Here is a 20,907-nt window from a genome sequence, read left to right on the forward strand (position 1 = left end):
TAAAAGTTCTCATCACAAGAAAAAATTTTTAACTGTGTGTGGTGATGGATGTTAACTAGAGTTACTGTGGTCATCATTTTGTAATATATAAATATATTAAATCATTATATTGTATTTCTGGAACTAATGTTATATGTCAATTATATCTCAATGAAAAAATCTAAGCTCTGGTGTCAGGCACCACAGATTCAGACCCCAGTTTCTCCTTTCACTTGCTGTGTGAGTTTGGACAGATTACTCTGGGCTTGTTCTCCCATCCATGTATAACTGTGGGATACTAGTACCACGTTGTGGCAATTATGACAGAAAATACATGGGGCCTTAACATCACATCAGGCACTATTGGTTACTGATGTTGGTAACAATAATTAAAATGATTTAATAATGACAAAATCACTGATCTTTGGTAGATGACTAGTAGATTGAAAGTCCTTTTGCCCTTTCACTTTAAAATTTAAAAAGCGTTTTAGTATTTCTGGAGCAAGTAGAATCATGAACAAAGTGCATTTTCTGAACTTAGGTGTTCCATTGACTGGTGATACAGCTAAGCCCCGTCCTCCAGAATGCTTAATGAATCAGTCACTTTGTAGGAATTTTCTGAGTAGCTTGGGGCTGATCCTCTTTAAGCACTAGAAACGTTATTATTTTAACTCTTTGTATTGGAAATAGTTCTAAATTATATTCTATGCCTCTGTGCTTTTTTAAAGCCAGTGTTTGGTTTTTGCATTAGTTTCCTGTGGCTGCTGTAACAAGTTACCACAAAATGGGTGGCTTAAACCAACAGAAATTTGTTCTCTCACAGTTGTGGAGGTTAGAAGTCCGAAATCAAGGCATCAGCCAGGTTGGTTCCCTCTGGAGCTCTGAGGGAGAATCTGTTCCATGCGTTTTTCCTGGCTCCTGGGGGCTGGCTTCCTTGGTGTTCCTTGGCTTGTGGCCGCATCACTCCGATCTCTACCTCTCTTGTTGCATGTCTTTCTCCTCTGTGTCTTCACACTTTCTCTTCTATAAGGATGCTTGTCTTTGCAGTTAGGGCCCGTTCTAATCCAGGATGATCTCATCTGGAGATCTTTAACTTAATTGCGTCTGCAAAGACCCTGTTTTCCAGATATGGGCACATTCAGAGGTTCTGGGGGACATATGTTTTTTGGGGCCATCATTTAGCTCAGGAGTCAAGCAAAGGATATATTGAGCATCTGTGCCTCTGCATCATGTTGGCCGTGATGTTGGTTCATTGGCCATGGCGGTGTGAAGTGTCCATTCTTTAGGCCCCGCCCCCTCAGTGCATCATGTAGAGAGATACAAGGAGGCAAACAGGTCAAAGGGGCAGCCTTGATCGTGGAGGTCCAGTGCTGCTCAGAGGCCAGGTGTCCCTGGTTGAGCTGGGTGGAAGAACTTGCCTGGGACCTGAAAGGGGAACAATCCTGCCTCCCTGGGAACCTTCCTGTTGGGGGATGGGCCTGCAAAGCCGACTCCATGTCTGCCTCCCATCAGCAGCTTCCTGTGTTGTCAGCTGCCGCCTCACACCCAGCTGATGGCTGAATGGAGGGCGTGAGGGAAGAAGGCGCTTGGCTGGTCGGGGCGGTGCTCCATGAGCCCAGCCTGCAGGTCCAACAGTGAAAGAGAGCACGGGGGTGTGGGCTCAGCATACCTCCCTGGACGGCAGCTGGACGGACCCACTGGCCTCCCCTGTCCCACCTGGCTGCTGGGTGACTCCTTCTTCCCTGGGAAGACCAGCCACGAGTGAGTGGAAGGAGGGACTTGCTGTGCCGACTGCAGCCCTGCGTCCCTCCACGGAGCAGAGCTGCCGTCCCTCTGAGCGGGGTGAGGGCTCCGCCAGGCTGCTGTGCTCACATGGGCCAAACTCTGGGTCAGGATGCTCTTTACCCACCCCCACCCCCCGCCACTTCATCTTGGACTCTTGGTTTGATACCAACTTGCTTTGTTACCTGCGGTCCTTTCGGTAGAGCTGGGGCGAAGCACACAGGCAGGCAGGCAGGCAGGCAATCTCCACAGCGACATAAAATTAAGTGGTAAGTTAAAGGTTTAGCAGCTCTCTCTCACTTTCTTCAGTCACCTTCCTAGAAAGTCACCTCTGCTGTCAGCTTTGACTTCTTAGCTCCTTGTGCATTCTTCTCCTCCCAGTCTGTTTCTGTCAGCCTTCTCTTTCACTCTTTGCAGATGTTGATATGAAAGGGATATTCCTCATTCCGGTAACATTTTAGTTCTAAGGTGTTTGGGGAACAGTTTGCTCCAAAGCTCTAAAAGATCGTCAGCCCCAAGTGACATTTCCACATACTTAGTACCAGACCAGACATTTTTCATGTTCTTTGAACAGATCTCCTGACAAAAGCAACAGTAAAGATTGTGTCTCTAATGGTAAAATGTGATTGAGTGTCTTATGTAGAATGGAATTTTCTCATAAAAATGATCTAAGTGGCTTATAGTATTTTAAACAGTTCTCTCAGCACCATTCTTCAGGAATGCCATAAATAACCTGGCTTTTGTGGGCCAGCTGGGAATGTAACAATTTTTAATGTAGACACTTTGAATGCATTTTCTTATATGATGTCACCTTACGAAGTTAATATTGGAGTGTCTTCTATTGACACTAAGAATGCATTTTCTTATAAAGTGTCACCTTATAAATGAATTTAAGGACAGCTCATGTGTATGAGATGGGGAGAGCTTTTTAATTTTTTTATTTTTAATGCTTTAACTTTTTCTCTGATATACTTTCCTTGTATTTATATCTGTGCGTGCTATGTAAGCCAGTGTTGGGCTTTCTCATCATTTTCTTTTTTTAAAAATTAATTAATTAATTTATTGGCTGTGTTAGGTCTTCGCACACAGGCTTTCTCTAGTTGTGGCAAGCGGGGGCTACTCTTCATTGCGGTGCGTGGGCTCCTCACTGCAGTGGTTTCTCTTGCCGTGGAGCACGGGCTCTAGGCACGTGGGCTTCAGTAATTGCGGCACACAGGCTTAATAGTTATGGCACACGGGCTTAGTTGCTCTGTGGCATGTGGGATCTTCCTGGAGCAGGGATCGAACCTGTGTCCCCTGCATTGGCAGGCAGATTCTTTTTTTTTTTAAAGAACTTTATTGAGATACAGTTAACATACAATAAACTGCATATATTTAGAGTGCACTATTTGGTATCCCAGTCTCCCAGTTCATTCCCCCCCAACCCTCCCTGCTTTCCCCACTTGGTGTCCATATGTTTGTTCTCTACATCTGGGTCTGTATTTCTGCCTTGCAAACCGGTTGATGTGTACCATTTCTCTATAGTCCACATATATGTGTTAATATACGATATTTGTTTTTCTCTTTCTGACTCACTTCACTCTGTATGCCAGTCTCTAGGTCCATCCATGTCTCTACAAATGTCCCAGTTTCATTGCTTTTTACAGCTGAGTCATATTCCATTGTATATATGTACCACGTCTTTTTTATCCATTCATCTGTTGATGGACATTTAGGTTGCTTCCATGTCCTGGCTATTGTAAATAGTGCTGCCATGAACATTGGAGTGCATGTGTCTTTTTGAATGATGGTGTTCTCTGGGTATATGCCCAGCAGTGGGATTGCTGGGTCATATGGTAACTCTGTTTTTAGTTTTGCAAGGAACCTCCATACTCTTTTCCATAGTGGCTGTATCAATTTACATTCCCACCAACAGTGCAAGAGCGTTCCCTTTTCTCCACACCCTCTCCAGCATTTACTGTTTGTAGGTTTTCTGATGATGGGCAGGCAGATTCTTAACCACTGCGCCACCTAGGAAGTCCCTCTCGTCATTTTCAAATCTCTTGGAGTACAGATTTTTATTCTTTGGGGGTGCGGTGGGGAATTTGAGTCAAGTACATCAAGTTCAAGGTGCGTCTGCTCCTCAGGTTTTAAAAAGTGCCTTGGAATAAGAACAGTGGCTGTCATTATGCTTGTGATGTGATATTACAGGCATATAACCTTGTTTTCTTTCCCAGGTATGAAAGGTTACAGAAAACATGTTCCATAGCCCTGGTTGGCAAATACACCAAGCTCAGGGACTGCTACGCCTCCGTGTTCAAAGCCCTGGAACACTCAGCCTTGGCCATCAACCACAAGTTGAATCTGATGGTGAGTACCCGCCTGGTCCTCTGCATATTTCAGTCATTTGTTGTGAAATCTCATGTTGTAGAGAGGCAGGTTGTGTTGAAGGATCCCCAAGTCCACCTCCAGGATTAATGATTCACCAGGAGGACTCAGAGGACTCAGCATACAGCTGTTCTCATGATTATGATTTATTTTAGCAATAGGATACAGAGCCAAATCAACAAAGGAAAAGGCATGTGGGATGAAGTCTGGGGAAAACCAGGTGTAAACTTCCAAGAGTCCTTCTCTAGTGGAGTTACAGAGGACGTGCTTAAATTCCCCAGGAACGAGCTGTAACAACACAGGTGAAGTGCTGTCTACCAGGGAAGCTCATTAGATACTCAGCACCCAGGGTTTTTATTGGGGACTAGTCCCACAGGTGCCCTCTGCCTCCTGAGTGTCAAAATTCCAGACTCCCAGGAGGAAAGCAGGTGTTCAACATAAATCATATTGTTTCTTCAAACACTGTAGGCACAGTGAGCCACTCTTATCAGTTCTTGGGAATGGCGGGAACCCTGCCCAAATCCAAGTTTCCACATGGCAGACCAAGGGCCAACCTTGTAAGCAGGCCTTTCCAAGGATAGCAGTCAGGCCTGACATGTTAACTTTTTTCCGTGTACAGGTTTAAGACACAGTTTTTGAAATTAGGCCTTGCACATTCAGGGACCTAAATACTTCATGGTCATTTAAGTATCTTGTGTTTGCCTAATGAGAAAATAATAGAAAATAATAGAACTTTTTTTTTCCTTTTAGCATTGGAATTGAATACAGATTTTTAAAATGCCATATATGTGTATTTCCTTTTCTAACTCGGAGAACTGATATCTGGCAGTGATTGTTTCTGTTTTTTTTCTAATACATCTTTATTGGAGTATAATTGCTTTACAATGTTGTGTTAGTTTCTGCTGTACAGCAAAGTGACTCAGCTGTATTTATACATATATCCCCATATCCCCTCCCTCTTAAGTCTCCCTCCCACCCTCCCCATCCCACCCCTCTAGGTCATCACCCATCATTGAGTAGATCTCCCTGTGTTATGCAGCAGCTTCCCACTAGCTATCTATTTCACATTTGGTCGTGTGTATATGTCAGTGCTACTCTCTCACTTTGTCCCAGCTTCCCCTTCCCCCCATGTCCTCTAGTCCATTCTCTACATCCACATCTTTATTCCTGCTCTGCCACTCTGTTCATCCTTACCATTTTTCTAGATTCCATATATATGAGTTAGCATACGGTATTTGTTTTTCTCTTTCTGACTTCACTCACTCTGTATAACAGTCTCTAGGTCCATCCATGTCTCTACAGATGTCCCAGTTTTATTGCTTTTTACAGCTGAGTAATATTCCATTGTATATATATATACCACATCTTCTTTATTCATTCATCTGTCGATGGACATTTAGGTTGTTTCCATGTCCTGGCTATTATAAATAGTGCTGCAGTGAACATTGGGGTGCATGTGTCTTTCTGAATTCTGGTTTTCTCAGGGTATATGCCCAGTAGTGGGACTGCTGGGTCATAGGGTAGTTCTAGTCTTAGTTTTTCAAGGAATCTCCATAAACAGTGATTATTTGTTTTTTAAATCAGTATAATGGGATAGCAGAGGTAGAGTTATACATAGCTTGCATATATTCTTTGTCTTTGTTATATATAGAAGTAGTATATGCTCAATGTAGAAAATTTAAGCAAAACATAATGTAAAACGCATAAAGTGGAAGATTCTTCCTCTGTGAAATCCCACTTGTTGTACCTGTCGTTCCCAGTTTGATGCATATCTCTCTAGACTTTTCTCTCTACATATAAATGCTTATATTTAATGATATTCTCTCTGGGTATATCACAGTTTAGGGAGGCCTTATTATCTTGATTTAAATGATAAAAGCTTTATATAATGAGCTAAAAGATACACTTACGTGTTCAAGAAATTTAGTAACTTCCAGCTTAGGACCTATCCAGTTTTCTCTCATCTCATTGTACCTTCCTTCTCTAATCACTTTTTATTTTTGACTTTCCAAGAAATAGTTCCCTTCCTGTTCTTCCTATTCCTTCAAGTCCCCCAGTCCCTCATACAAAAAAGAAAACAGTAGAAAATCTGTTATAATGCAAGTTTTATAAAGTAAAATTTTGTATCTTAAGATATATTCAGATAGTAATTTTTACAGCAGAAATACTAAAATAATATAGACATATAGGGACTGTTATGTACATAGGAATTGTTGTACATTTTTTTCATGTAATAGAATTAATTGACGGTGGCTTCTACTAAGTACTGTTTGAATCCTGAGCTTGTGCTGTATCTCACCTGGCTTTTGTGGCAGTTTCCCGACTGATTTTCAGTCTTCCCTCCATTTCCTTCACTGAATCAGGGTGATTTTTCTAAAATTGCTCTCTGTTCCCTCAGACCTTTCAGTGGTTTCAAGTGGAAGCTTCTTTTCTCGCTGGGTGGAGCTTCTTTTGAGGTCCCCAGGGTGGTCAACACTTTCTGTTTTTTTTGTCTGCGGTTTCATACCAGCTGTTCCGTCACACCCCTCCCCCAACCCCCGCACACCTTTCCACCTGCCTCCCAACTGCGCACACATGCTCAGTTTGTGTCTGCTCATCCTCGAAGGCTTAGCTTCTTGGACACCCCTTCCCCAAAGAGCTTCCCTGAAGGCGCTCTTTCCATTCTTCTCTCCAGTCCACGCTCCTGGTTCCTTCCACAGCCTTCTCTTCTTTGCCCATCGTACCCATTACCTCCCTGTGGTGTGGATGCCTGTTTTCCTGGTTTTGTAAACTTCCTGAAAGATTGTAAGAGCCACAAGACAGAGATGGTGCTTTTCTGTGCTAAGTGACCAGTACAGTGTTTACATAATAAGTAGTTATCGAAAAACTCCTAGAGGAAAACATAGGCAGAACACTCTATGACATCCATCAAAGCAAGATCCTTTTTGACCCACCCCCTAGAATCATGGAAATAAAATCAAGAGTAAACAAATGGGACCTCATGAAACTTAAAAGCTTTTGCACAGTGAAAGAAACCATAAACAAGACTAAAAGGCAACCCTCAGAATGGGAAAAAATAATTGCCTATGAAACAACGGACAAAGGATTAACCTCCAAAATATACAAGCAGCTCATGAAGCTTAATACCAAAAAAGCAAATAACCCAATCCACAAATGGGCAGAAGACCTAAATAGACATATCTCCAAAGAAGACATACAGATGGCCAACACACACATGAAAAGATGCTCAACATCACTCATCATCAGAGAAATGCAAGTCAAAGCTACAATGAGGTATCACCTCACACCAGTCAGAATGGCCATCATCACAAAATCTGGAAACCACAAATGTTGGAGAGGGTGTGGAGAAAAGGGAACTCTCCTGCACTGTTGGTGGGACTGTAAGTTGGTACAGCCACTATGGAAAACAATTTGGAGGTTCCTTAAAAAACTACAAATAGAACTACCATATGATCCAGTAATCCCACTCCTGGGCATATACCCAAAGAAAACCATAATCCCAAAAGAAACTTGTACCATAATGTTTATTGCAGCACTCTTTACAATAGCCAGGACATGGAAGCAACCTAAATGCCCATCAACAAATGAATGGATACAGAAGATGTGGCATATATATACAATGGAATATTACTCAGCTATAAAAAAAGATGAGATGGAGCTATATGTAATGAGGTGGATAGAACTACAATCTGTCATACAGAGTGAAGTAAGTCAGAAAGAGAAGGACAAATATTGTATGCTAACTCGCATATATGGAATCTAAAAATGGTACTGATGAACTCAGTGACAAGAACAAGGATGCAGATACAGAGAATGGACTGGAGAACTTGAGGTATGGGAGGGGGCAGGGGGTGAAGGGGAAACTGAGACAAAGCGAGAGAGTAGCACAGACATATATATACTACCAACTGTAAAATAGTCAGTGGGAAGTTGTTGTATGACAAAGGGAGTCCAACTCGAGGATGGAAGATGCCTTAGAGGACTGGGGCGGGGAGGGTGGGGGGGACTCGAGGTGGGGGGAGTCAAGGAAGGGAGGGAATACGGGGATATGTGTATAAAAACAGATGATTGAACCTGGTGTACCCCCCAAAAAAAAAAAAAAACAATGCAAAAAAAAAAATAGTTATCGAATAATTGTGTCAGTGTTAGATGGTTCTGGTATTTTCCAGTTTTTATTTTTCTTAAATGTTCTCTTAATTTGTTGCATGTTTTTAGTACATAGACTCCATTGATTTGGAGCAGACTACAGAAACTGAGGACCCTGTGAAATTCCATGAAGCTTGGCAGAAGCTCTGCAAAGCTAAGTAAGTACCAAGGACCATCCATGCCATTTAGGAGAATGCCATTGTGATTTTTCCATGATGATTCAGTTTACCCCAATTACTAATTTTTGAAGCGTAGTTGTGAATACTTGTGGTGATTCTGGGTGGTTGTGTCGCATTTACACTGCATTTACTTTGAAACGTGCCATGTCAGTGTTAGTGGCATGTGCAATGGAGATGGTTTTATTCTGAGGAGGATGAAGATACAGTACTGGCGGGAAAGTGAGTTGATGCTACTGAAAGATGCAGAGATGGACCTTACATATACAAAGTTAAAGTGCAAGAATGACAATCCTCCCTCCTCTCTTGGTTTTCTTTTCTTTTCTACATCCTTTGATTCTAGGTTTTACTTTGTAAGTAATCAAAACTCTTGGCGGTGGCATTGTGTTGTGAGGGTAGCATGACCTTCTGGTTTTCCTCTTGAACTCTTGTGTTTTCAAATGAGTGTTTATCCAGAAAGTCTCTAAAGTGTCTCCTAGCCAGGAAATTTTCCTGTGTCACTACTTAATTAGCAGTCGATATCTAAGGCCGATTTTTAAGTTTAGCTCTTTCTGATTATGTAAGAGGTGTTAACATTTTTATAACAGTACTTTTAAAAGAACCTTAACCTATTTTTATTCAGATAATTCAGTGGCATTTTTAATTGAATTGAGCTTCTCGGTCACTATGCTCATGTGCTGCAAAGACCTATCAGAAAATAAATATAAAGGTCAGTTGTGAGAAATTGTCACAACTTCTTTATAACATTCGGAGGATTTCAAGAAGAAAGTTCAGGATGTGAAATCCTGTAGTCAGTTCTGAAAAGAGACTCCAAGCATCTTCTCTAGCAGTTGTGCCAAGTGTTGGATTTGGGATCAATAAGCATGAATGGCTGAAAACAAGAGTTTCACAAATAAGGATAATGTCAAATTTCCCCTCCTCTTGTGTTGATTACAGTGGTGTTCTCGTGCCAGGAGGCTTCGGAATCAGAGGAACTTTGGGAAAACTTCAGGCAATTTCTTGGGCCCGGTCAAGGAAGATTCCGTTTCTGGGTAAAACTGATGTTTATGAATCCTAACTATAAGTTTTTTAGGTTTTTGAAACCTAGTAGGGTTAACACATAATAGGGTTTGTTAATGTGAAAGGTGTGATCTTGAATTTGAATACTCAGGTGCCAAATACTTTGCTACAGGGTCTGGAAACTATATTCTACAAGCCTTACCTGGTTCGCAGTGTTTTTGTGAATAAAGTTTTATTGGAACACAGCCATACCAATTTGTTTACACATTGTCTGTGGCTGTTTTTGCAATACAGTGGCAGAGTTTGAGACCCTACAGCCTGCAAGGCCTAAAATCTTTACTCTGGCCCTTTACCGAAAAAATTTGTCAACCTAGAAGAACTTACCACTGTTCTGGTTGTGTAGCAAGAGGTTGGGAGGAACCTCTCTTCATACCTGCCTTTACCTCCTCTGATTCCCACCGAATCCATCTCTTACCACTTTGAGCAGAGAACATCTCAATTGAACACCACGAAGTTATTTCCTTTTTTTAAAAAAAAAAATATTTATTTATTTATTTATTGGCTGTGTTGGGTCTTCGTTGCTGCGGGTGGGCTTCCTCTAGTTGCTGCGAGCGGGGGCTACTCTTCATTGCGGTGTGCTGGCTTCTCATTGTGGTGGCTCCTCTTGTTGCGGAGCATGGGCTCTAGGTGCTCAAGCTTCAGTAGTTGTGGCATGAGGGCTTGGTAGTTGTGGCTCGCAAGCTCTAGAGTGCAGGCTCAGTAGTTGTGGCGCGTGGGCTTAGTTGCTCCGAGGCACGTGAGATGTTCCTGGACCAGTGATTGAACCTGTGTCCCCTGTGTTGGCAGGTGGATTCTTAACCTCTGTACCACCAGGGAAGTCCCGTGATGTTATTTCTAATCAGAGAAAAAAAAAGCTTAAATTGAAATTTATATGTTCCTCCTAGAAAAGATAATACAGAAAGACCATCCAACATTACAGGGACAGGTCTTTTAAGATTTAGTGGAGCTGGGTCTCTTCAATACTTTTGTTCAAATGTCAAAGCGTGGCTTCTGGAGCAGTGAAACTAGATGGAATGGAACATTGATGGGATAAAGGCAGCCCTGCAGCTGGGGATTTGGGAGAAAGAGGGAGCAGGGAGAGGCCATGCTTCATGCTGTGTTTGTGTGGGCTGGTGGGCTCATGGACTGAGTGGACTGGCTTTGGTATCCTTTACTTAATATCAGCAGGCTGTTCATTTCCCCCTTGCCTGTTCTTTGATTAGCCTCCTAGACGCCCTCCACTTGGGATCCATATTCAAAAAAGAAGCCAGGAGTAGTTGCCTTGGTACCTTGCTTTGTTTTACCTATCTGAGCTCATCTGGGCCACTGTTTTCTTTTGCAGTAATCTTGTTTAGTTGCTGTCTAAACGTGGTTAGCGTTCTTCAGATAATTTTCACTGTGTGGAATAGTTTGCAGCTCCTTAGCTTTCTCTTTAACGCACTGTCTCTTTGTGTCCTAGCCTTATGGAACTTTCTGAAGCCCCCCCAAGCCCTCAGCTGTTTCACACTTACTGACTTTTGTTCAGGCGTGCCCAGTATATTGATTGCTCGCTCCTTTGAGCCCTTTGTGTACCTTGGACATGTCCATAAAAGCATCTGGAATGCTCCTTGGCACTTGTCTGTTGGAGAGAATTGGTGGGCCACAGTGAATGTGGTGACGGGTGAGAGGCACATCCTTGTGACAACAGGCCTGGGCCTATGCAGGTCCCCTTTTCTCCTTATTGAGCTGTCCGTTCAGTTCCATTTGGCCTCTCCATCATGCTGCAGCCCGCAGTGGAGGTACCAGCTCCCCAAGCTGCTGCTGTTTCCCTGCAGTGAGGTTTAGGGCTGTTCTGGGCTCAGCAGCCGGTCACAGACCTCCTGCTCCCCTGCCTGCTGCAGGCGCTCCTTGGATCCCAGCCCACTGACCAGACAGCGGCTGCCTGCAAGCAGAGCCCTCATTTAAGGCCGTGAATCTACCTTGAGAAGAGGGGGTGTGAAGTCTTAGCCCACGGAGACTCCCTCTTGAACTGAGCTGTTGTTAGACATCCTCTGAAGGAGTCGGACGGTTTGGGGCAGCCCTGCAGCCCACACGTGCGCCTCGATCTAGATACACATTTGGAGGGAGGCAGATTTGCCTTTTGGACCTTGCCTTCTCCTTTCCTGCCCTTTTCTGACCTTGCATTTATTTCTCCTCGAGTTTGGATTGTCCAGTCCTTCCCTGCCTCTGCCACGTGTGTTCTGAGGGCAGAGGCTACAGCAGCAAACTTACTCTCTTGGAGCCTACATTTTATTTATTTATTTATTTATTTATCTGGTGGGTCTTAGTTCTGGTACGTGGGTTCTTAGTTGCATCATGTGGGCTCTAATTCCCTGACTAGGGATTGAACCCAGGCCCCCTGCATTGGGAGCGCAGAGTCTTAACCACTGGACCATCAGGGAAGTCCCCGGAGCCTACATTCTAGATGAAGGAGATAGCAAACAAATGAACAGAAAATATGAAGCAGTACAAAATACGTTCATTTGCTTTATATGTGTGCTTTTTAAAATAGGAGTTTGCCTTGGGATGCAACTGGCAGTGATAGAGTTTGCGAGAAACTGCCTTAACTTGAAAGGTAAGTCTGAGATTTTCTAATAACCTCTTAGTAAAAAGCATTCTTATTACTTAAAGTATTTTTCGGCAATATTGGTGAGTTACTGAACTCTGTTTCTTTATCTTCAGATGCTGATTCCACAGAATTTGAGCCAAATGCCCGTGTTCCTGTGGTAAGTGGCTTATCTTTTTGGGTGGGGTTATTGTCGTTTTGTTTCTGGCTCTTGCCTAAACTCGTAAGGGGCTGTTTTTTTTTTTTTTTTTTCATTATGATATCAGGACATTAATTATATATGATTTTTCTTATTGTTATTAGTTTATATCAAACCACTTTGTTCTCAGTCGTCCATCTTGTTAGCTGTGCCTTGAAGGAAGACACAGACCTGTACTGGTTTAGGAAACGGTTGAGTTGACTGTGACAACAGTTTATCACAGCTAATGTAAATACACAGGCTGTCCTGTCTCTAGACCCATCCCCGTTTGTTCTTCCGCTGTTCATCTTTCACCAATTCCTTTTCCCTAAAATATTCAGTCCAAGGTTTTGGCCAGGAGCGAAGGCCATAGTACTCTGTCACCTGCCACTTTGTTAACTCATCCCATGGCATCTCTGTCCCTCCCGTGCTTGGGGTTTTATAGTTGAACAATCTGGATGAGATTTTTTTTTTTTTAGCTGTGCACGGGCTGTGGGATCTTAGTTCCCAGACCAGGGATCAAACGTGGGCCCTCGGCAATGAAAGCACAGTCTTTTTTTTTTTTTTTTTTTTTTTTTTATTATTATTTTATTTTATTTTTTTGGGGGGTACACCAGGTTCAAGCAACTGTTTTTATACACATATCCCCATATTCCCTCCCTTCCTTGACGCCCCCCCCCGATTCCCCCCCACCCTCTCCGCCCCAGTCCTCTAAGGCATCTTCCATCCTCGAGTTGGACTCCCTTTGTTATACAACAACTTCCCACTGACTATTTTACAGTTGGTAGTATATATATGTCTGTACTACTCTCCCGCTTCTCCTCAGTTTCCCCTTCATCCCCCGCCCCCTCCCATACCTCGAGTTCTCCAGTCCATTCCCTGTATCTGCTTCCCTGTTCTTGTCACTGAGTTCATCAGTACCATTTTTAGATTCCGTATATGTGAGTTAGCATACAATATTTGTCTTTCTCTTTCTGACTTACTTCACTCTGTATGACAGATTGTAGTTCTATCCACCTCATTACATATAGCTCCATCTCATCCCTTTTTATAGCTGAGTAATATTCCATTGTATATATATGCCACACCTTCTGTATCCATTCATTTGTTGATGGGCATTTAGGTTGCTTCCATGTCCTGGCTATTGTAAAGAGTGCTGCAATAAACATTATGGTACAAGTTTCTTTTGGGATTATGGTTTTCTTTGGGTATATGCCCAGGAGTGGGATGACTGGGTCATAGGGTAGTTCTATTTGTAGTTTTTTAAGGAACCTCCAAATTGTTTTCCATAGTGGCTGTACCAACTTACAGTCCCACCAACAGTGCAGGAGAGTTCCCTTTTCTCCACACCCTCTCCAACATTTGTTGTTTCCAGACTTTGTGATGATGGCCATTCTGACTGGTGTGAGGTGATACCTCATTGTGGCTTTCACTTGCATTTCTCTGATGATGAGTGATGTTGAGCATCTTTTCATGTGTTTGTTGGCCATCTGGATGTCTTCTTTGGAGAAATGTCTATTTAGGTCTTCTGCCCATTTGTGGATTGGGTTATTTGCTTTTTTGGTATGAAGCTGCATGAGCTGCTTGTATATTTTGGAGGTTAATCCTTTGTCCGTTGTTTCATAGGCAATTATTTTTTCCCATTCTGAGGGTTGCCTTTTAGTCTTGTTTATGGTTTCTTTTGCTGTGCAAAAGCTGAAAGCACAGTCTTAACCACTGGACCGCCAGGGAATTCCCTGGGTGAGTTTTTTAGAAGTATCCTGAAGTTCCCTATACCTGAGATGTCCCCTGTCCTGCAACCTCTCTTACCCCTGGAATCTCAGTTAAACCAGGGAAGAATTTAATTACAAAAATAAACCAAACCTGATTACTGACAACTGCCTATTCACCCTGGGAAGCCTTTCCTGACCTCCTTTCCTGGCCTTTGCCTTCTGTGCCTTGCACCGCCTGTATCAGAGTATACACCTCACCGTTGTGATTGGTTTTTTATTAACAGTTTATTGAGATGTAATTCACCTACCATAAAATTTAGCCATTGACAGTGTACAGTGCAATGACTTAGCACATTCACAGATCTCTGCAGTCATCACCACAGTCAGTTCTGGACCATTTTGATTGCTTCAAAAAGAAATCCCACACCCTTTAGCTGACGCCCCCAAGCCACCTATCCTCCCAGCCCTAGGCAACCATTAATCTGTTTTCTGTCTCTATATATTTGCCTATTCTGGCCATTTCATATACAGTTGACCTTTGAATAATGCAGGGGTTAGGGGTACTGACCCTCCATGCAGTCGAAAATCTGCCTATAACTCCTAGTCGCCTCTCCACATACGCACGCCTCCGTATCTGTGGTTCCGCATCTACGGATTCAACCAACAATGGATCATGTAGTACTGTAGTATTTACTGTGGAAAGAAGGACATATCTAAGTGGACCTGCATAGTTCAAACCTGTGCTGGTCAACTGTAAATGGAATACTACAATATGTGGCCTTTTGTGACTGGCTTCTTTCACTTAGCATAACATTGTCAAGGTCTGTCTGTTTGTAGCATGTGTTGGTACTTTGTTTCTTTTTATTGGCAAATAATATTTAATTACATGGATATACCAAATTTTATTTATCCATTCATTCTTTGATGGACATTTGTTGTTTCCACTTTTTGGCTACTATGAATAATGCTGCTATGAGCATTTGTGTACGAGTTTTATATGGACGTATGTTTTCATTTCACTTGGGTCTGTACCTAGGAGTGGAATTGTGGCTCATAGGGTGACTGTGTGTTTAATTTTTTGAGGAACTGCCAGCCTGTTTTCCAAAGTGGCTGCAGCATTTTACATTCCCACCAGCAGTGTATGAGGGTTCCAATTTCTTCATATCCTCAACACTTGTTCTTGTCTTTTTGATTACATTTGACTCTTGAACAACATAGATTTGAACTGCAACAGGTCCACGTATAAGTGGGTTTTTTTTTTCAATAAATACATACTACACGATTCACAGTAGCCTGAATCCACGGATGGAGAATTGTGGATACGAGGGCTAACTGTAAAGTTATATTTGAATTTTTGATGCTTGGAGGGTCAGTGCCCCAAGCCCTGCATTGTTCAAGGATTGACTGGGTAGCCATTCTAGTGGGTGTGAAGATGTAGCTCACTGTGGCTTTGATAGTTCCTTGATGTCTAAGTGAAACCCATAGGTGTCGTTTCAGGGGGCTCCAAAGAGCTCCGGTCCTTTATGTCTCAGCGCAGAAAGAATTCAGCGAGAGGCAAAATGATAGATAAGAAGTGATGTATTAGAGTAGGATGCTTGTGAGGCTTACAAGTGGGTGGGCAAGAGGGTACCGCATGCTGAAAACTTAGTGGGCTACAGTTTTATAATCAAAGAAAAAGTGGGGAGGAGGAAAAGACCACCTTCTTCCTCATTCTTGAGTAGGCATCAGGCTTCCATCATCAGCTTCTCCTCCAAGTTGGGCAGGGGAGTTTTCTTGTCCCTACATGGTCAAGCCAGGACTGTCATGGCACTATGGAGAAATTATTTTTGGTTTTAGTACAATTGTCCTAGGGGTCATTAACTTACTGAGCTCACTGGGCAGGATGTGGGTCTCATGCCACCATTGTTTTATTGTTATGGGGCATGTCTCTTGCTTCTGCTACATGGTTTTGTTGCTAAGCAGGCCTGCTTGGCTTTGTGGTGACGCAAATCTGCTTTCTTGAGTGGTTTAAGGGTCTTAACTTACAGGGTCTCCCATACTTTCTTCTTTACTTACAATCCCCTAGTGGGATTAACTATTTAATTACCTAATTTGTCCCTTTACTCTCTCCCTATCATAAGGATATTGAACATCTTTTCGTATGCTTATTGGCCACTCATATATCATTTTTGGAGAACTGTCTATTCAGATCCTTTGCCCACTTTTAAATTGGGTTATTTGTCATTTTATTATTAAGTCGTAAGAGTTTTTTTATATATTCTAGATACAATTTCCTTATTAGATATATAATTTGTACTATTGACATTTGGGGCCAGATAGTTGTCCTGTTCATTGTAGGATGTTCAGCAGCGTCCTTGGCCTCTACCCACTAGATGTCAGTAGTACACTCCTCCCAACCCCCAATTGTGACACTAAATATACCTCCAGACATTGCCAAAAGTCCCCTGGGGACACAGGCAGAATAGCCCCATTGAAAAGCCCTGATTTAGAGAAATCTAGTTGTGTTCTCTCCCCTCCAGCATAGTCATTAATTCTTTTTCTTAATGGGTTATCTTTCCATTTTTAAAATATAAGTAAACCTGTAGGTCTTCTTGTAACCCCTCCCCTTCTTAGATAAATGGCAGGATACTCTGCACATTCCTTCTACCATGCTGTTTTCACTTAACACTGTATGCTGGAGTGGATATCACTCTGTGGAAGGATATAGAGAGATTCTTCACTCGTTTTTATAGCTTGCAATTCAGACTATAATGAACCATAACTTCCCAGCCAGATGGTACTTTTAAGTCTTATGCTCAGAAGATTTAATACAAGTGAAGAGTTCCTTATAAGGCTTTAATAGAAACATATTTCCTGACTAATGGCTGAAATGGCTGTGCCAGGCAAACCTTGGGTTTTCTTCTCTTAGAGAATACTTTCGGATGGAAAGTGACTTTACCAGTAGGTGCCACTGTCAGATAGCTTTGGCAAGGTTAATTCCTCGATGACTGTCCTTTACTGTGCGTGTGTATATTTTTAAAACACTTATACACAGGATTAAAAAAGTTAAGCCCTACCGAAAAGGTATAAAACTGCCATTCATGTGCCCCCACCTCCCTCACCTCCGTTCCCTTACCCAGAGTTGACTACCTTCATCCATTTCTTTTGTTATTCTTCCAAAGACTGTGTGTGTGTGTGTGTGTGTGTGTGTATACAAATACTTACCTGCACACATATATGGATGTATGTTCCCTTAAAAAAATACACATGCTAGCACGCCTGAGACATTGTTCCCCTTGCTTTCTGTACTCATCATTCCACATTGGTGCACAGGGATCTTCTACATGCTTGCCTTGCTCTACACATCATTCCTTAAACAGTCTCATATTGATGAATATTTCGGTTGTGTCCATTATTTGCTGCTTTAAATCATGCTGCAAATTAGTATCTGTACATATGTCCTTGTAGCCACACATACACACTTCTATGTCATGAATTCTTATAAGGGGAATTGCGAAGTCACAGGAAATGTGCGTTTTACATTTTGATAGCTTCTATGCTCATAAGTGAGATGAGAACAATAAAACATAATTGCTACTGAACATCTTTATAGCCTGCAATCAGTTCGTTGGAGAAAAATAGCCTTAAGAGCCAGCATTTGTGAGGATGCGGAGGAGTCTTATTAAACAAAAAGACTAAGGTAATAGAATCACCAGGCAGCAAACACCAGGAAGCCTGGGGAATCACTTAAACTTGAGCAAATAACAATGACTTACAGTGGATAATGGCCATTCTGGCTCTTCTCGCTAAAAAAGTAAATAATTTGGAAATCAGGAGCCTCCTTTAGGGCATATTTGTAGCTAAAATCGGTTTCATGGGTGTGGGGGAGAAAAAATATTTTTCCCTCTACCTTTCTAGATTCTTGGCTGAGACCCCCTGTAATAAAAGAGAGAATAACAGGGGAAAACAAACAAAAGCTTAATAACATGGATACCTCCTGTATACCCAGGAAAACTGAGTAACTCCCTGAACTGGCCCAAGCCACCATCTTAAATACCATCTTCAGCTGAAAAGAAAAGAAGATGTTGGGGGTGGGGGTATTTATGGGAGGTTTTCAAGGTAAAGCCCGGTAAACAAGGGTAAGGTTGTTATGTAGATTTAAGTCCACGCCTTCTCCATTGATAAGAGTTTGTAGAGATTTAGAATCACTCTTCTCTTCCTCGTACAAAGAGGGAGACACCCCTACAAATGGAGATTTCCCTTGTAAATGCAAATGTCTCTAACAAAAGGGTAACTTCTACTCTGTTTTTAGAGCTTCTCCTCTGTCTGCTGTTTCTTAAAAATAATCAGCGCAGGATATCTTTCTGCCAAAGAGACATATTTTCGGGTGGCAAATTCTGCTTCCCTTCGTGGGCCATCGTGACCCTCCTTTGACATGCGTGATTAGTCTTATGGTTGCTTATTAAATCAGTAGAGACAATGGTATACAGGACAGATATCTAAGAGGAGGCGTCTCTCATGCACATAAAAGGAGAAAAAGTTTTTTTTTCTAAGAATGAAGGTAGACTCTTTCTGAGTCTGGAAGTACCAGGAGAGAGTAAAATTTATTTTATTGTGTCATTTCTCTGCTTAATCCACAAGGTGAAATAGAAGGCTCTAAAACTTTGCAGAATATTCAGGTTCTGCAGCAAGTCTGACTTTTTGGCCTGCTTTAAAGTAGCTTCACCTACCTTCTAGATAATGTGTATCAGGAACACAGCTGTAGCGGACTTGTATTGTGACTATATGTCAGTCACATGGCTGCTGCTGACACCCTTGAATTTGGCTTCAGATCTCTCCAGTTCATGTGGAGGATAACTCGTGGCATTGTAGAGTTTATATTTAGAATGTTTTTGGCTTTTGAAATATATATAGGAAGAATGATCTCAATCTGATGTTTAGGTATGTGGATATGCATAATTTTTAGCATTTCTTTTCTGTTTATTGAAAATAGTAACTTTAAAAATCTGAATTTACATTAGATATGGAAACAGAATCTGAAAACAGAATCCATGTTCCACATTTAAACACATCAACACAGACTTGTGCCAACTAAGAAAATAATTCAGAAGGCTGCAAATAAGAGTTTGTTTGGGGTCTTAAGAATTGCAATTTGGGGGGGAATTCCCTGCTACTGGTTAGGACTCCGTGCTTCCACTGCCAGGAACCTGGGTCCCGACCCTAATAACTAAGATCCCACAAGCCATACTGCGTGGCCAAAAAAAAAAAAAAATTTGCAATTCGGGAGACACAGATTTGGGTAACCCTAGAAGAGTGTTGTTAGGAGGAGAAAGAGTCAGGGCTTATAAAGACAAAAAGCCAAGAGGTTGTTAAAGTTGCCTGGTAAGAATTGTGATGGACTCTGATGTGAGTCAGAGAACATTTGCCCTTGAGGAATCATGAGTTGTTTTAGGGTAGGGGGTCTGATAAGTATCTTGAATTTCTGGTAGGTGTTCTGAAGCCGAATACAGCTTCTGTACCCCGACACTGAATTAAATTTCGGAGATGAGTTTTGGGTGAAGTAGGAAAGAATAGCTTTGTTGCTTTGCCAGGCAGAGAGGGCCACAGTGGGCTAATACCCTCAAAACCCACCTAGAGGGGGTCGTGAGGCGTTTTATAGGAATGGTTCAAAGAGGGCGTGCTCAGCTCGTGGACATTCTTCTGATTGGTTGGTGGGGAGGGAGGGAGTCAGCATCATCGACCTTCTGGTTCCAACTGGTCTGGGGTCTGCACGCTTGTGGGCAGCATCCAGTTAACTTCCCCCAGCTGGTGGGGGTTTCAGTATCTGCAAAACAGCTCAAAGATATTGTTACAGTAAGTCCCCTACATATGAACAAGTTCCATTCTGGGAGTGCATTCCTAAGTCCAGTTTGTTCTATGGTCTAACAAAGTTAGCCTAGGTACCCAGCTAACACAATCGGCTATATATCAAGAGTATTGTACTGTAATAGGTTTATAATACTGCTGAGACCAGCTCGGCGACTCGAGGTGAGTGATGGGTGCCGCAAGCTTGAAGAAGACACAGACACAGACTGAAGAGAAAAGTGGGACAGGGGGCTCAAGACCTCTCGGATCAAGAGCCCTGCTGACTCATCCCAGGTTGCTTTTATTGAGTTCGTGGGCTAACATTCTCAGGTTACACTCATAAACAATCAAAGGCCTCACATGACTGAGGCAATGATCTTTGTTTGCTTCCTGGGTCCGAGTTGAGCAGGTGTGGATCTGAGCTGGGGCTGGAGAGCAAAACAGCCCTGGGGGCAGGAGACCTCTCTCAGATATTAGGGGTCTGTGCCCCACCCCTGTTGGCCCCTCTGCGACGGTGCCTGTCTTAGGTTGTTCCTCCCTTGAGGAATCTTACCCGTCTCTGGCTAACCAGTCATCCTCCAGGGCCAAACAGGGTGATACAAGGAAGGCTCTATGCACCACCCCTGTTGGCCCCTCTGCGGCTGTGCCTGTCTTAGGTTGTTCCTCCTCTGAGGAATCTTACCCGTCTTTGGCTAACCAGCCATCCTTCAGGACCAAACAGGGTGATATTAGTCTCCACGCCCCGCACCCTCAGCTCCTCCACTGCTCAGGCAGGACATTCTGAATCCCATCGCTCGGCCCACATACTTTAACATTTTCAAGGTTTCAGAAAGGCTCCTGAATGTCTTCCCACATAATACTTTTCACACAATACATTAAAAAAAACAAAATATAAAACATTTTAAATCTTCCAGTAGAGTACCTTGAAAAGTACAGTAGTCCAGTACAAGAGCTGGCATACAGGGGCTGGCATCCAGTGAACAGACAAGAAGAGTTACCGAGTCCAAGCTCGTTCTGCTCGCCACACGACAGGCCAATGCATCAGAGACGAGGTGTTGAGGCAAGGAATACAACTTTATTCAGAAAGCCAGCAAACTGAGAAGATGGCAGACTAATGTCTCC

The 20,907-nt window shown here is 42.6% G+C and overlaps 1 protein-coding gene and 1 non-coding gene across 5 annotated transcripts in view; one reads left to right on the forward strand and one right to left on the reverse strand.

Annotated features, from left to right (window-relative positions):
* Positions 1-20,907, forward strand: part of CTPS2 (CTP synthase 2) — a 121,137-nt gene that overhangs the window by 36,523 nt on the left and 63,707 nt on the right. For all 4 annotated transcript variants that reach the window (XM_057718982.1, XM_057718981.1, XM_057718984.1 and 1 more), the window contains exons 9-13: positions 3,978-4,110; positions 8,344-8,432; positions 9,387-9,481; positions 12,019-12,081; positions 12,189-12,232. In XM_057718982.1, the coding sequence (XP_057574965.1) occupies positions 3,978-4,110; positions 8,344-8,432; positions 9,387-9,481; positions 12,019-12,081; positions 12,189-12,232 (424 nt within the window). The remainder of the gene's footprint in view (positions 1-3,977; positions 4,111-8,343; positions 8,433-9,386; positions 9,482-12,018; positions 12,082-12,188; positions 12,233-20,907) is intronic.
* On the reverse strand, positions 11,836-11,908 carry TRNAG-CCC (transfer RNA glycine (anticodon CCC)). The gene has a single exon. It is a non-coding gene; the product is annotated as a tRNA-Gly (tRNA).

Source organism: Hippopotamus amphibius, chromosome X, assembly GCF_030028045.1.
Source record: "Hippopotamus amphibius kiboko isolate mHipAmp2 chromosome X, mHipAmp2.hap2, whole genome shotgun sequence".
Taxonomy (NCBI): Eukaryota; Metazoa; Chordata; class Mammalia; order Artiodactyla; family Hippopotamidae; genus Hippopotamus; species Hippopotamus amphibius.